Below are 16,404 nucleotides of genomic sequence, written 5' to 3'. Positions count from 1 at the left end.
CTCTCTCTCTCTCTCTCTCTCTCTCTCTCTCTCTCTCTCTCCCCCTCTCTCTCTCTCTCGTCCCCTCTCTCTTACGCGCGCGCGTGCGAGGAAAATGTTAAGACCATTATAATGTCGCGCAGAGTTCAATTTTCAGGGCAATTTGTATGGAAAAGGGTGTACTTTATGCCAATCGTGCCGTTTCTATCCTTCCTGCATCATGCATTTTACCATACAGCATTATGCGTGCCGTGTTATTCATGTATGTAGGATAGGTGTGTATGCAAGAACAAGCAGGAAAACTATTTCCATATAGAGAACGTTTAAGCGGAGTCAATTAAAGTTTAACGAGCGAGGACCCTAGCAAAGTTATGAACGTGTACGAATGCATTTAACAACTGTAAACGAATACTCGAGATCAGTAAAAACCCTGAAAATTACATTCGTTCGCGAATCTAACTTGTGGCACGCGATGCATTGCACACGAACATTTTTCGCACGCTTATTCGCATCGAAATGTAAACTCATCGAAAAAAATAAAAGATACATATTTTTATAAAAATGGAAACATACGTGGAAGTTGAAATTCTGAATAAAACGCTGAAAGAATTAGCAACATAGTAAAAACATAAAACTCTCCTTTGTATTTCACATATTTGTCAACCATATTTGTCTCAAAGTGTGTTTATTTAAGGTGACCAGACGTCCCGATTTTCCACCCTTTGTCCCAAATTTTTTCGACTGCTATTCGAAACGCCGATATGTCATCATTTTCAATGATTGTCAAATAATTTTCGGATCTTTTTACTCCTTTCCCTCACTTCACACATTTATGAAGTGTCCCGAATTCAGGGCTGGGAAATCTGGTCACCTTATATACACCGCGAAGAGAAACGAAAAGATTACTTACAAATGACGTCTTCACGATACGTCCCGATGATCGCACATCGCTATTCTCGACACTCCCGATACTTATTTCCGCGCGAAACTTACTTTCGACAGGTTAAAGACGCGTAAAATGCGGAGCGATGTCGATCGATGTGTCCACGATGCGGTTGCTCGATGCAGAAAAATCGAGAATCAAGATAGTCGCGTGATCGTTGAATCGCGCTGAAAATATACGCTAATATGTGAACGACGCCGCGACCGAAAAGAACGCGCTCTATGAGATACTTCTCTCTCTGTATCTTTTTTCGTAACAAGTTGACGCAACCGCCCGAATATTAGATGCGAACCGCATCTCTCTCTCTTTCTCTTTCTCTCTGATTGTCATCGCATTTCTAATTCTCGTTCAATAAATCCAACGATCGCCCGATTCTATTGCTTGAGCGAGTCGATGTTATTAGTAAATGTGAGAAATGTCGGCGCGATACGTCGCGACAAGCACTGCATATACCGCGAGGAGAAACGAGAAGATTACTTACAAATGACGTCTTCACGATACGCCCCGGCGATCGCACAACGCTATTCTCGACACTCCCGAGACTTATTAACGCGCGAGACGCACTTTCGACGGATAAAAGACGCGAGAAACGCGGAGCGATGTGGATCGATGTGTGCCCATGGCTGCTGCTTGGCGCGAAAAGATCGAGCATTTCGCGCGATTCATTACCAACGTCTAGATTGAATAAACACAATGACAACCTCGTAGTGCGAAACGAACGCGATTGGTTAAGGCGTCCGCCGTAGATCGCGTCGTCGTAGACGCGCGACCTCATTCGCATCATTGGCGCGTTCACATTCATACACTTTTGGCACTTTTGGTGCGCTAATGAACTTTTGGTGTACGTGATTGACAGCGCGCGCGTCTGCGATCTTTTTATGCCGAGCAACTGCCATGGATACAATGTTCCGTATTCCATACGTGTTTCGCTTGTGTTTCCTGTGAGTCTCCTGTGAGGAAATAAATATTAGAGTGCCGAAAACAACGACGTGCGGTCATCAAGACATATCGTAAGTATTACGGAGTAATCTCCTCCCTTCTCGACACGTACAGCTAAGGTGACCAGACGTCCCGATTTTTCACCCTTTGTCCCGAATGTTATCGAGTGTTATTCAGCACACCGATTTGTCATCATTTTCAATGACTGTCAAATAATTTTCGGATGTTATCCCCCTCCCCCCGCCCTCCGCTTCACACATTTATGAAATGTCCCGAATTCAAGGCTGGGAAATCTGATCACCTTTGCTGCAATTCTAAGCAGAATCGTAAGTCTCGTAACTTGTTCTCGTAAAATTCGTCAGAACTTATGAGTAGATTTACAAGCCTTTGCAATATCATATATCGTACAATTACTCGTAAATATCTACGATTTCATATAATTTACGATATCTACAAATGATTGTATGATATATGATATTAGATTTGTAAATCTACTCATAAGTACTGACGAATTTTACGAGAACAAGTTACGAGACTTACGATTCTGCTTAGAATTGCAGCATTAGTTTACTTCAACACAGATACGTTCGATTGCAAGACGGTTTGCATGTTTTTTATTGAATAAATCGAGTTGTCACAATTGACAGCCACTTGTGACGTGTGCTGCTGACATGCATTCAACACACTCTATATCATAAAGAGATTATCTTACTTTATAAAATATATAATTACTTCGAAATAATTCGTTCTCTTATACCTGAAAATATAAATTATTCTTTCCAAATTTGTCATGTTCTATACTTCGACTTCTACACGAAAAAAAATTTAGTAGAATTAATTTGAGATTTGAATGTGTACATTAGCCAAACTGCATTTGATAAGAAACGGACGAGTAATAGATAAAGACAACCAGATAAATTTGGTTGCAAACGACAACTTCAGCGAAAGAAGATTGCTACGAAAATCGCTTTTATTACGGTAGATTTTAAACCTGGGATTATTGAATTTTAAATCGACTGTCACGCGCTATGCCACTTCTTTAATTGATAGGTTTGTTATATATTATCTATATATATTGCAACCAACGCAATTATCAAATTTTTCAACAATATTATTTCATGTCACAAAAGATGAGCGATTTGGATAATTTTACTTGTCGTAGTTTTACTTGTAATTTCATTAAAACTATGATGTAATGTTCGTGCGCAGGAAACGATAAGACGAGCTCTGTAATTCCTTACAGAATGGAATACTCAAGATTCACGTGCTTCAGATATTGGATTTATGGTAAATTGAGTACACACAGAGTAATCAATCTACGACCGATGTTATACCTAAATCTGGAATATTATAATAGCCAGAAATTGTGTTTGATTTTACCAAAAATCGTTTTGCTAAACATGTCATGTTAATCTAACCACGTTCTTTTTCCCGGTGTAGTCATAATAATCAAACACTTGAATATTATTACAACATGTACAGCAATCCAACTCTGATTAGCATTACATCTAAACGTTCTGGCTATGCATAATATTTCATTGTAATAATCAAAAATTATTTAGTCTTATCAGAACTTGTGTTAAACTAAACGTGTCAACCCAACCCAAGCTTTTTTTCTATCTTTTTATCCCAACCGATTACTGCATGTACACATTAATACTCTTAATTACGACTTTTAATTGTAGCACTTGTTACTCTCAATTGACTATAATTATGCAACAGCGATCCAACAGAATTATGATTTTTGAATTTTTATTACCAGTGTGTAATCCACATGTCTTTTTATTTAAAATAAAGATTCAACCCTAGTGAGTACTTCGAGCTAATTAAAGAGCAGTTTTTATTTTCTGCTAGTCGCATTTCTTTTGTCTATTTTTTCAACTATTCAACAAATATTCTTAAAGAGAAGAAAATTGATCATATTTGACTTCTTGAACGATCGCGAAGGACCTCACTGCTATCTACACTGTTCTAAATCATGTATCAAATTTTCATCTTCACATTTTTCAAAATATATCTCATGTAGGTCAGATGATTCTTGCATAACTACAGTCTACTGTGATAAACGCTGTATCTTGGAAAAAAAAGCGCGCGAATCGTGTTGCGACCATGCGTCTTACTTAAGAACTTTCGCACATGAATTGCTGTATGTATAGACATAAAACAACAGTTTAATTGAAAGATCAATAGGGATTGCTTTAGGATTCTTCTAGTTAGAAGAAGATTGACGTGTAAATAGGATTGACTAAGATTTTAACTTATAAATACATAAATCTATTTATATATAAATCTTAGCGCGCACTGAGTGCGCGCTAAGGCTTGTTTACAGTACATTCTTATATTTAAGATCGTGTCTTAAATACATATTTAAAAACATTTTAGCTAATAAAATGATTCATACGGATGTTGTACATATCATATTATTGAAAATACCATATTATTAAAAATATTTGAAAATTTATTTAAGACAATCTTGAAATATAATAACATACTATGAACAAGCTTTAATGCGCACTCAGTGCGCACCAGTGCAAGCAACTGAATTCGCTATTAGTTGCTTTCGCATCGATCAGATTTACTGGCAGTTCTATCCTCTTCTAGAGCACACAAAAAACTATAATAAAATCCCGATTGGTCCTCCAGTTCAATTTTACGGCTCATATTCACGGTTATGGCAATTCATATGCGCGAGAGCCCTAAAGGTTTTCATAGACAAATTGCTGTAATCATAACGTAAGACGTATCATAAAAACTTGCCAGTCATATTAAATAAGACATAAGTTTGAACCGTAAGATTGTCATCTTCGAGAATATTCGATTATAATTAGCCAATTTTTAGTGGCTGTCTACAATATGTAAAGTAAGCTTGGCGTAAGTTGGAGTAAAAAATAAAAATAATTTATTTCGCTTAGGCGCCTATACTCCTTTACGGCGGAAGTATTTCTCTTAAAATAAAAAAAAATATTTTTCTTACTGCAGCTTATGTCAAGCTTACTTTATATATTGTAGATGGTCACTCAAGTTCTGTCTACAATACGTGGAGTAACCTTAGCATATGAAAAGTAAGAGTAAAAGTAAGAAATAAAAGTAATTTATTATTTATACATACATCTAAAAGTGTATCTACAATGGATACACGGAGAAAAATAATTTACTGGCCCAGCAAATTTTCTGCTGGTCTAGCAAAATCTTTTCATTATTATATGGACAGTAAAAAGATTTGCTAAGAGTACTAATCATTACTTACTAGATATAATTTGCTGAATCTACAAATTATTTTGCTGTAAGAACGATGATGGATTTATATAAGCAGTTGCAGTTTTGCTCCGACAGCAAATAAATTTGCTAAGGATATATTATTTTGCATCAACAACAAATTAACGTGATTCTTAGGACAAATACAGTCAACAAATTTTTTCTATCCTGGCAACAAAACTACTTCTGCTCTGATAACGAATAATTTAAAATTAGTTATGTCAACAAAATTTGTTTGATGTCATTACGAATATGCAGTAGCAACGACGATTTTGCTAAAAGAACAAAATTGTTTTACTCCGTATAGATAAGAAGACATAAGTAGTAAGCAAATTGATTAATCGCAGTTGATTATTCTTGTAATAATGAAGTGTACAGGCACGTAAGCGAAATAAATTAATTTATTTCCTACTCCAAGCTTATTCCGCATATATACGAAGCCTTAAGCTCATTCTATAATAGCGGTAAACAGTAAAAAGTAGGAAGTAAAGGTAAGAAATTGACTAGTCATACCCCTTGTCCACAACCTTGCTTTAATTCTTAAGCCGTAAGAAATTGACAGTCGATTATTTTAAAAATAATAGACTGTGGTTGATCAATTTATTACGGCTTAAAGATTAAAGCAAGGTTGTAGACAAGGGTTGATTATTTTTCCCCTTATCCACAATCTTGCTTTAATTTTTAAGCCGTAAGAAATTAACCAACCATAGTTGATTATTTTTAAAATAATCGACTGTCAATTTATTATGGCTTAAAGATTAAAGCAAGATTGTGGACAAGGGGTTTCTCACATTCGACTGGTTAATTTCTTACTCTTACTTCCTACTTCTTACTATTTACTACCATTGTAGAATGGGATACGTCTTACGTTACGGTGATTTGTATGTGAAGGCTCTAAACGCGCGGCCAAAACACAACACTTCCGTTGACCTTGCGCCTTTCATTGCGAACGCGCCGGACATAACAACACTGTAACTGTACTCACCCAAATTGTCGCCCGCCGCCCGATGAGCGCGAAGAAGCAGCAACGACACCGCCAACGCGATCATGACGATCCTGTCGCCGCTCACAGCACCAAGTAAGATCATCGTCGCACTAATCAGTCAACCTGTCACCGAACAACGCCACACCGCCGTCGTACGTTAACGAATCTCGCACTGATACGTCACACCACACGCACTCGGTCATCGACTCACGATCAAGACACTTCCATTCAACGACGAGTCACTCGCGAGTCAGTCATCGAACTCAAATCAACCATCCCGGCCGTTGCGCTCAAGCTCGATCGCACCGGCTCGAGTCACGACACGCCATACCCTCGGAGTGATCCGCGAAGCCGTCGGATTCCGTTCGGTTCACACCGCGTAAGTCGCAGGGCAACTCACGAAATCGCACGATCCGTCGCCGCTCGATCGTCAAACTGCATCACGTATCCGTCACTTCGCCTCGCTCGCTTCCGCCGTGCGAGAAGACAGCGTCTGGACACAACCGTTGACCATAACGCGCATATATCGTTATCGACGGACAGGATGCGCGCTTCACGCAGACTGTTCACCGAGACGATTCGCACGGAAAGGCGTTTTTTCACTGAACGCGTCGTTCGCGACGACACTCGCGACAGTCGTTGGCCAGCCGGCGATCGAGATCTGGCGGAATTCACGAAACCCCCGTGCAACGTACACAAGACGGTCCCGGAACGTCTACCGCGGTGTAGACAGAGGGCGTGCACACTCACTCGATGCCCGGCGCGCGACTGACGGGTCAGACGGGACTTTTGAAAGTAGGGCTGTGCGACGCGCGCGCGACGTCACGCCAGCCGGTCGACACATGCGCCCTCGCGCCGCGGCTCGCCCGCTTTCCCGGCAGCTCGCTCTCCGCGCTACCTACGTATACATACCCTCCTTCGAATTTTCGAAATGCCTGAGACGCTCGTGACCCCGGGCGCGTCGTGCCTCGTCGAAAACGTCAAAAAGCAGGTATGATTACATTCGAGGCGGGGCGGCAGGGAGGGTGGGAGCGAGATCGATAAAGTCTCGTTAACCCGTTAACCCGTTACAGATACCATGGGGTCTCAGAGACCCCAACTAATTTTATTTTCGTGATAATTCCTAAACTATCTACTGTATGGCGCTGATATCTTCAGTACATTTCGAGTAACAGTTTTCAGTGTGACAGAAGAAAAGATCATCGAGTTATTTGTAAGTAGCTGTGAATTACTACATTTGTTTTTCGTCTGGGGTCACAGTGACTCCATTATACCGTTAACGTTACTTTTATAAAAATAATTTTCTTAATCTTCAGCTCAATATGACTCATTCTTCACGCAAAAAAGTAAAAGCTCTTGTCTTTCAGTTAGTAGAACCTGAACTTAAGAGACGTCTTACAACTCAATCTTGCAACTAGCATTATTTAATATATCTCATTATAATCATAATTGATATTTATTGATTATTTTATTTCTTACATTATTTCTCGGTCGCTGACAAATCAAAGCTTTGCGTAGATATTAGTTTTGTCAGCGATTCCATTATTTATTAGTAAAACTGATCGTGCTTTCTTATTAATTCAGTCATTAGGACATTTAGGGGCTGAGCATAAGAAAAGGAATAAGGAACAGAGAACAGAGAATAAAGAATAAGAAATACTAAAACAAGAAATAACGCTATTTTTCTGTTCCTCTATTCTACGTTGATAAATTAGGTTTATGTTTTAATATTGAACTGTTCCCTATTCTCTGTTTTCTGTTCTCTATTCTCGATTCCCTATTCCTTATTCCTTTTATTGTGCTCAGCCCCTTTTCTTTCTATTCTGAGTTCCGTTTTTCATACACGAACATTCCGATTGTTCAACTTGAGAAAGGTTAGCGTTTGAATACGCGTCAAGAATCACACTCTGATATGAACACGCGATAGCTATGTCCTTCTACATTTGCATTTTCTATGTTCAAAGTGAGGTCTCGTATACATATGTGAAATTTAACGTGAGAGGAAAAAATAACAATCGCGAAAGTGAAAGCACAGGAAATCCACAGTTGGAAGCAAGAAATTCTAATTATCGATTAATTTAATTTACAGGAGCAGCTCGGAGAATACGGAAATGATATGGAAAACGTGCACCGACCCGTCGCATCGACTTTGCCGTCAGCTCGCACCATGGGCATTCGTTAGTGAAGTTACCCTTATCTCGCAGTGCTTCGCGGTCAGTTCGATATAACGGACGCCATCCATTTCGAGCGTTTATCCGTCGAGAGTGAATTTTGGACGAGTACGAATGATGGGAGTGCCAAATCGGGCGACGAGCTTGCGTCATGTGGACGTTCATGTCGACTCTTGGCGACGGCTACATCTGTAAGTAAATAAACTTCGAATGAAACTCTGTTGCTATCCGTCCAGAATCTAGGAGTCGTATTCAACGACTGCATAAATAGCCTCGAATTTCAGAAACACGAATTTTCAGATTGTAATGAAAATGTTTTGAAGGAAAGTAGTGAAGGAGAAATGTATTTTATTTGAAGCCATTCGTGATATTCGAGCAGGAGTAATAAACACTTGGAAATATCGAGAATAAAGTTTATGCGATGGTAGGATGAGACGGCTTATGCCGTTAAGAGGGACGCAGGAGGGCGAGGGAAGGGTTTAGATTCTCGATTAATTAACAAAACTACACCGCGCTTATGGAAACTTTAAAAAAGAAATAAACCGCTTTCAAAAACCTCAAAAGTCCTGAAAAGTATAAAATAATTTGGAATCAATATTCCTGCCTACTTATAAATATCTATCCTATATCATCCTAATATTCCAATAATATTAGAAATCGGCGCAAACTGGCTAATTGAGTCAATTGTGTGTGTGTGTAATCACACCTTTTTTTATTATTTATATCTCTACAATTGTATAATTAGTTACCTATCTAATTTTTCTTTTTCGCGCTGATTTTTTATGTTTTTAGAACATTAAAATAGAATTATAATAGAATAGGAATAGAATAGGATTGTATATAGGAATATTAATTCAAAATTATTTTATACCTTTTAGGGCCTCTGAGGTTTTTAATAAAACAGTTTATTATTTTCAAAAGATATTTTATTTCCTACTTTTTAATTATTCAAAAGTTTATTCTTGAAGTTGGTTAAAAGTGGGAGAAAGCTTTCTTAAACCGGTTAATCATAAAAGTTTCGTATCTTCTACATGTCCTCGAATTTTCAAGAAAGTAATGGAATCGTCCAATTTCTCCAGGTCGCCTGAATAAATCCAGGCAATGGCATTAACCTGAGAATTACGTAGATAACATGTTGAATACGTTACAGAAAGTTTCATCTCACTATCTCTAACGGTTCTCGACTTATGAGGAAATGTACATAGAAACAAACTGTTTACATACACAAGACAAACTGAAAAGCTTGTTTATCTGAAGACAGTTAAAAACAGTTAGATTACAAGATCACAGTCTCATGTTAAAAACAGTTAGATTACAAGATCACTGTCTCATCACAAAATTTATCTTAATCATCGGAAAACGTACTTATGTTTCAATAATTTATTCTTTGCATTTGGTTCAAATTACAAAACAGTTAGATTACAAGATTACTGTCTCATGTACTTCTATTACTTAGTAAACACTTGAAATATTGAACAGCATTTATCTTAATCATCAGGAAACGTACTTATGTTTCAATAATTTACTCTTTTAGTTTAAATTACAAAATTATTCAACAGAACCACTTGTTCAATGTAGTTAAGTGATTCTTTTAAGAGCTGGGTTGCGCAATTTCCAGGTCTTAATATTTAATCGTTCATAATTTGGAAACTGTGGTTTTAATAATTTTATCGATAAAAAATGAATTTAAAGTTGATCTTGATTGAGCAAAACAACACGCGCGATATTCTTCTTTCTCGGGTCCGCGTAAGTTTCCAAAATTCATGTAAGTGTAGAATTTGGAGTGGCGAGTCAAAACAAATCTCCGGCCTTTAAGGTCGAGGGTCGAAACACGTGCCGAAGTTACCCAAACCATGACCCTGCCTAAAGCTCTCGCCTACCTACCTACTAACCAACCTTCACTTGCTCTGCCGGGCATGCGTATCCTGCGCTTTTCGGGGATGTGATTCGTACGGCGCATTCCGAATCTCAAGGGTTGTGGTCACGTATAGGGAAAAGCGTTAAGTACGATGGCGATTTGCGGCTAACGCGATCGTGCGGCAGGTAAAGTTGGCGTATTGCCCGATTGTTTCGTGGACGTTGTTGCGGATTTAGCTGATATGTAAGTCCTTCTTTTAACGCAGGGAGCGCGGGCAGATTTGCGAATTGGCTTTTATTACTCTACCTTTCGCGCGCGGGCACGCGAATGAAAATTGAAAAACCGTTCCGCGGCTCTGTAAAAAGCCGCGCGACTAGCTCTCTCTGTCGTTGATACAAAGTTTACTTCTATTACTTCGTTTAATGCGCTTCTGCATGGTAGATTTTAATTACAACATGTGATTTTCTTTGTCATTTCGTATATTAGCTTCGCGCATATATTTCCCCTCGCGTCGCATGAAAAGAGTAATGAAATAGACGTTGCTCTTGTATCTGTGATTAAAGTACTGCAAAAAACAGTACTGCTCTGAGGTATAATATTATACTTAGCGTGGAAGCTCCCTTTAAATATTTTTAAACACACGATTTCATCGCCCTAGAAATGTATGCATTTGTACAGGTATCCGCTCAGTTATTGTTTAACATTAATATTCATTTCCGTTAATTATGAAAATAATGCTTAACTGCTAGAGGAGAACTGGGTTCAGTGGTTGAAGTTGTTTATTATACAATATGTAGACTGATTCTCACTAAGCTCACTCATAGTAATATCAATTCAGTTTCATAATGTGCATATGTTATAATCTAAAAGGAAATTTATTTAGTAAATATATGTAAGGAATATTTATATTTATATTGACAGAAAAGAACTTAAAACTGAGTGGACAATGAGTAAACGTGTAGAAAAGCATAGAGCAAGGAGAGGTAAATTGAAGGAAATTTGACAATATTAAGCCCTGTGAGAGAGATGACAAACAAAATTAGAAATGAAAATAAGACAAATAGGACAACAACACAGAATTTCATTGCGATGAAAACACATAAAATTATTCTGATAATACTAATAAAAGATAATACTAATAATACCGATAATACTAATAAAAGATAGCTCTCAGATTCAGAACTTGATGAAATAGTACAACTACATGAATGGATAAAAGAATATTGTTTAACGTTTGTGAAGGATGTCACGTAAAAGACAAAAACATTAAATATATATCACACATTAAAGATTCTCTACGCTGTAACTCTCATAAAAAATGTTCAATTAGAAATCACACACATAAAAGCAAGCACTACTAGCTCAAATCTGTTCATTGTATAGACAACAGATTGGATTATTAATTAATCAAGTAGTTTTATATCTATTTTCTATTCTGTATTAGTACAGTAAATGACTTTATATTTTGCACATCTTTTATGCACTGCAGGAAAAGCGTTATATCTTAATTAAGATCCTAAGTAGTTTTACTCTTCATTTACTAAAAAAACGTGACTGTCCAGTAGCTGTCGAAAACCGCATTAAATTTCTACCAGAAATTATCTATCAGCAGAGCAATAAAAAGATCAAGTTTTCGAATTATTGTTTTATGTTGTTATTGCATATTACTACTTTTCTATTATTATTACTTTCGTCGCGATCACATTACTACTAATGTCAGTCCCATGAAGTGTTTATACGTGCCACAAAGGAAAATTAAATTTTCTTTACGTGGTACACACACACATACACACACAAGGTTATACTATGAAAAATCTCTCCTTTCTCGCGTCTTTCGTAGCACAAGGATTAAACCTTGCGTTTGCAAGGCAGTTTCATAAAATTGTGTCTTTCCGTGCGTTGAAAAATGCGTCGAAAATATAAAAAGCGGACTTCTCTCTAAATGCAACGCGGCGCGGTCGGAAAGTAACGAGCAGCGATAGCAACATCGAGTGTAGGAGCCATGTGCATCGGAGTGCGTCGTGCAAGAACTACCTAAGAATACGCGAGGAGACGTCTGGTCTGGTCGATGCGCATGGGTTTAATTTTATTCACTCGGCTACCTAAAAATGCAGCATCGAGAGGACAGATATCGCATACCTCCGAACTTCGTGACGTGTGAAACGCGCGCAAACACCACTCGAAATTTATTCTGCCGTGTACGTTGAAACGATAAATTCAAAGTCCCTTCACATTCAAAGTCCCATCTCTAATTCCTAAATATTACCTTAATTACACTTGCTTACGAGTGCCTAGGTAATTACGTGAATTATTTCACTTGACGTTGCTGCAAACAAACTTTGTATACGCGGCAGTCCGGGTAGATTCGTCAAAATATCAAAAAATATAGCATTTTATTATATAATAATACTTTCTATATGTGAAGAGAAATTTTTAAGCTTCGAAAAAGTATCTTTTTCTCTTTGTGAATGTAGTTCTAAATTTGAAAAAAACAATTTGTTTGTGTGATTAAATAAAACGTTTTTAAAGAAGATATTTTTAAATGCAGAAAATAATGCTTTGAACTAATTAGACTTTGCTCAAGTAAGTGTATATTTTTTATTCAAAATGTTATGATGCAATGAAAAAGAAGTAATAAATAGAACTCTAATTAAAAAATATAAAAGGATATGCTACCTGATAATAAATATTTTTAAACTTATAGAGAATATTTTGACATTTAATAAAAAAACGTGTGACTTACTTAATAAAAAGAAACATTTTATTGAAATAAATAAATTGCTTGTTCAAAGAAGCATTCTTACTTTGAACTTAAAATATAATTTTTATGATTAATAAAAAATTTTTACCTTGATGTAAATATTTCTTCAAATTTAATATTGTTTTTTTCTTCTTTAGCTTTTGCGCTTTTTCCCCAGGAAGTACTTTTGTTAAACTAAAAATAATTTTTGCTAATTAATAAAATATTAAAATTTCCTTCAAATACACATTTAATTTTTGAAATAAATCATTTTTTTATATTAAAGAAATTAAAGAAATTTTGAATTAAATTTTAAATTAAAGAAATTTTGTTTATTCTAATATACTTTTTTAGGGTAAAAATATACTTAAAATAAACTTAAAAAATGGAATGCAGTGTTAATTACCAATCCAGTTTATATCATAGAACGTACATGACATATAAAGTAAAAATTTCGTTAAATACATTTTTGAAACGCTTCTATAATAAATTGCGTACTTTTGTTCCCTCTATCAATGCCGTTAACTCACAATATTACCTTCGTAGTATTAACAATTTTATCCGATAAGTGATACCGATAAGAAATCCGCACTATTGAAAATCGCATGTCAAGAGATAAGCGCAGGCGATTTTCAGAAAATTGTTTGGCTACGTTCAGGAGGATGCAGACGTAATAAAGTATAAAGACGAAGCAGGCTGTATAGAACAATGCAGGACGAGCTTCGAACGTGGAAGATGCGTTTTATGAGTTTACCCTTCCAACTTCTTCGTGAACTTTATCGAACGTGCAGGCCTGTATTTCCTTTTCTTTTCTTCACTGGAGCACGTTAAACATCGCGTATTCATTAGCCTTTCTGCACATCGGCCAATTTCTGAATTTTTCCTCCTGAATTTATCCCTCTTTCATTCTTTTCGTATGCGTATATGCTGCATATAATTGATATACATATTAGAAAAAAAAGTTATGGATTGTGATAGCTCCCCAAATAGAAAAGAGATAACTACTTCTTATAATAACTATTCGTCTTATTAATCCTTTTTTTTTAACAGAAAGCTATATTTCATAGTCCTAAGATTAAAAATATCTCAGTATTTTACTTCAGGATCAAACGTTGTTGAAATTATACGGATCTGGAGCGTACAAAACTTCTCGAGCATGCAAAATGAACAGGCAGAACGAGACGAGTACATTTCGGGCGATATTTTGTGGACCACGAAATAACGAACGCAATATTTCATTAATTAGTGAAACTTAAAGATGCGCAATATGCCTCGTGTTATTATTATGTTTCGCTAAAGATGTTACTACGGCAACCTCATAAAACGCATTCTAAACGCTCGGAGCGTTTCCTACATTATTTTACCTCCCCTCGACGTGCGACATCCTAGCTTATTACTCCTTCATCCTTTCTCAAGTAAAGTGTTACGTCTAAGCCGCTCTTCGCGTAAATAGTTGGTAACTGAGGTGGATATACATGGATAGCTGGATACACCTCCATATATTTTCGCACGAAATAGTTTACCTTTTGTGTGTAAAACGATTTTTATAATTTTGCAAATGCGGAAAGAAACGCGAAACGCATCCCAGGTAACATGCATGTCGAAAAGATATCTTTTAGACATGTTATCTGGGATGCCTACACGGTGAAAATACTCGAACCGTTTATTAATTAGGCTAATTTCTTACAGAATGGAATACTTAAAATTCACGCGCTTCAGATATTGAATTTATGATAGATATAGCACACACACATACACAGATAAAGTGTTTTGAAATCTTTCAAAACACTTATTATAATAGCCAAAAATTACATTTGATTTTACCAACAATCGTTTAGCCAAACATCTGACGTTAATCCAATCACGCTCTATTTCCCCCATATAGTCACGATAATCAAATACTTGAATATTATTACGAACATACGCAGCAATCCAATTCTAACTGGCATTACCAACTCTGACGCGCGACATCTCAACTTATTACTCCTTGCTTTTTCAAATAAAACGTTACGTTTAAATAATTGAAGTTACATTCCATATATTTTCGCACGAAATAAAACAGTTTACCTTCTGCGTGTGGAACGATTTTTATAATTTTTCAAATGTAAAGAGAAACGCGAAACGCATGGATACACGGTTAAATTGCTCGGACCGTTTATTAGTGATAGTAGATTGCGTAGTTTGCAATATCGTTTATAGTGTAAATACATATTTATGTTACGTGAAGAGAGGATTGTATGTGAAAGAGAGGACAGAAGAGAGAATTGTGTGTAAAAGCCGGTAATATATTATTAACGTAATCATTCTTGCAAAGTACGCGATAACCATTTCTAGCAGTTTTCGTGCAAAATAGATGTTACATAAATTTTGCCGGGTCATAAAGTTAGGCGACTCACTTTGTACATTACGCCCACTGACGATCGTATAACATCCGGGAGAGACTTTTGCAAAACTACTACGGGCGCGCGCATTCTAAAAGTGAACACCGTTTCCCTCCTCCTGGTCGATTTGCGCGAAACAAAGTGCAGGACACAATCTTCCTCCGCGCTTTCTCGACGCTTAAATAACGGTATCGCACGACTTTACAAGAATTTGTCGAAGCTTCGAAAAATACTGCTAGCTGGATAACGACGCAACCTCGGCGTGCATATCAAAGTTCCTCCTTGCGAACAAATCGAGAGGCAAGCTCGTAAAGTACATCCCGCGCCTCCGAAACGCGCCCGGCGCACCGTTCTACTTAACCTCAGCTCGCTATTACAGCAGCGAAACGATGACAAACGCATTTCCACGATAGACAACACGATTATTGATTGAATTTGCTCCTCTCAAAGGGTCATGACAATCGATGCTCGGCTACTTGTTTTAACATGTATCATGAAATACTGCCCGTTTGGAGCGCGGTTAAATTTCGCTGAAATTCGCACATCATGATCGATAAAGTTTGCGGGATTGTATGCATACGCAGCACACAAAGAGAAGCGTCAATTATTCCCGTTATGTTAACAATAGAAGTACACAGAGAAAAAGGTTTCTTTGAATTCAGTAGGTCTATTTGTTTGATTTTAATTTGTTTGACCTGACATAATTTTATATTAAATATCATTTTGTCTCGTTAGATTAAATCATATTGTATTTAATAGAAAAACACTATTATCTAAAGAAAATTTTCAAACAAATAATTTATCATTAATATAAATCAATAATATATCATTTCATCATATTTTAAATTTTATTTTGTTGGGTTAAATTATGTTGTCTTATTGAAAAAGGAACTATTATTTTAAATACTTCCTTTTACAATATATTATTTGTATTAGCCAATATAATATTCTGTTAAAAATTCAAGAGCAATCATATCGTTACTGGTTCGCTAAAGTACATTATGTCATTGTCCATTATATATCAACTATTATTGCACATTGTTTCCAATGATTATTAGCAAGGATGTAGCATAAAAAAGCTGCTTTTGATGCACTCCATAAGGATGTATATAAATATAATACTGCAAATATATTGTTGGAGTTTGTTGAAATC

General features: G+C 36.6%; 1 protein-coding gene across 4 annotated transcripts in view; it reads right to left on the bottom strand.

Annotated features, from left to right (window-relative positions):
- Nucleotides 1-6,855, bottom strand: part of LOC116852673 (protein eva-1) — a 341,153-nt gene extending 334,298 nt beyond the window's left edge. For all 4 annotated transcript variants that reach the window (XM_032833244.1, XM_032833248.1, XM_032833246.1 and 1 more), the window contains exon 1: nt 6,102-6,855. In XM_032833244.1, the coding sequence (XP_032689135.1) occupies nt 6,102-6,204 (103 nt within the window). In that variant the 5' untranslated portion in view covers nt 6,205-6,855. The remainder of the gene's footprint in view (nt 1-6,101) is intronic.
- Between the last annotated feature and the right edge of the window lie 9,549 nt (nt 6,856-16,404).

Source organism: Odontomachus brunneus, unplaced genomic scaffold (assembly GCF_010583005.1).
Source record: "Odontomachus brunneus isolate Ranch 3 - 2012 unplaced genomic scaffold, Obru_v1 Obru_scaffold_247, whole genome shotgun sequence".
Lineage (NCBI taxonomy): Eukaryota > Metazoa > Arthropoda > Insecta > Hymenoptera > Formicidae > Odontomachus > Odontomachus brunneus.
This window is presented reverse-complemented; position numbering and strand designations above follow the sequence as displayed.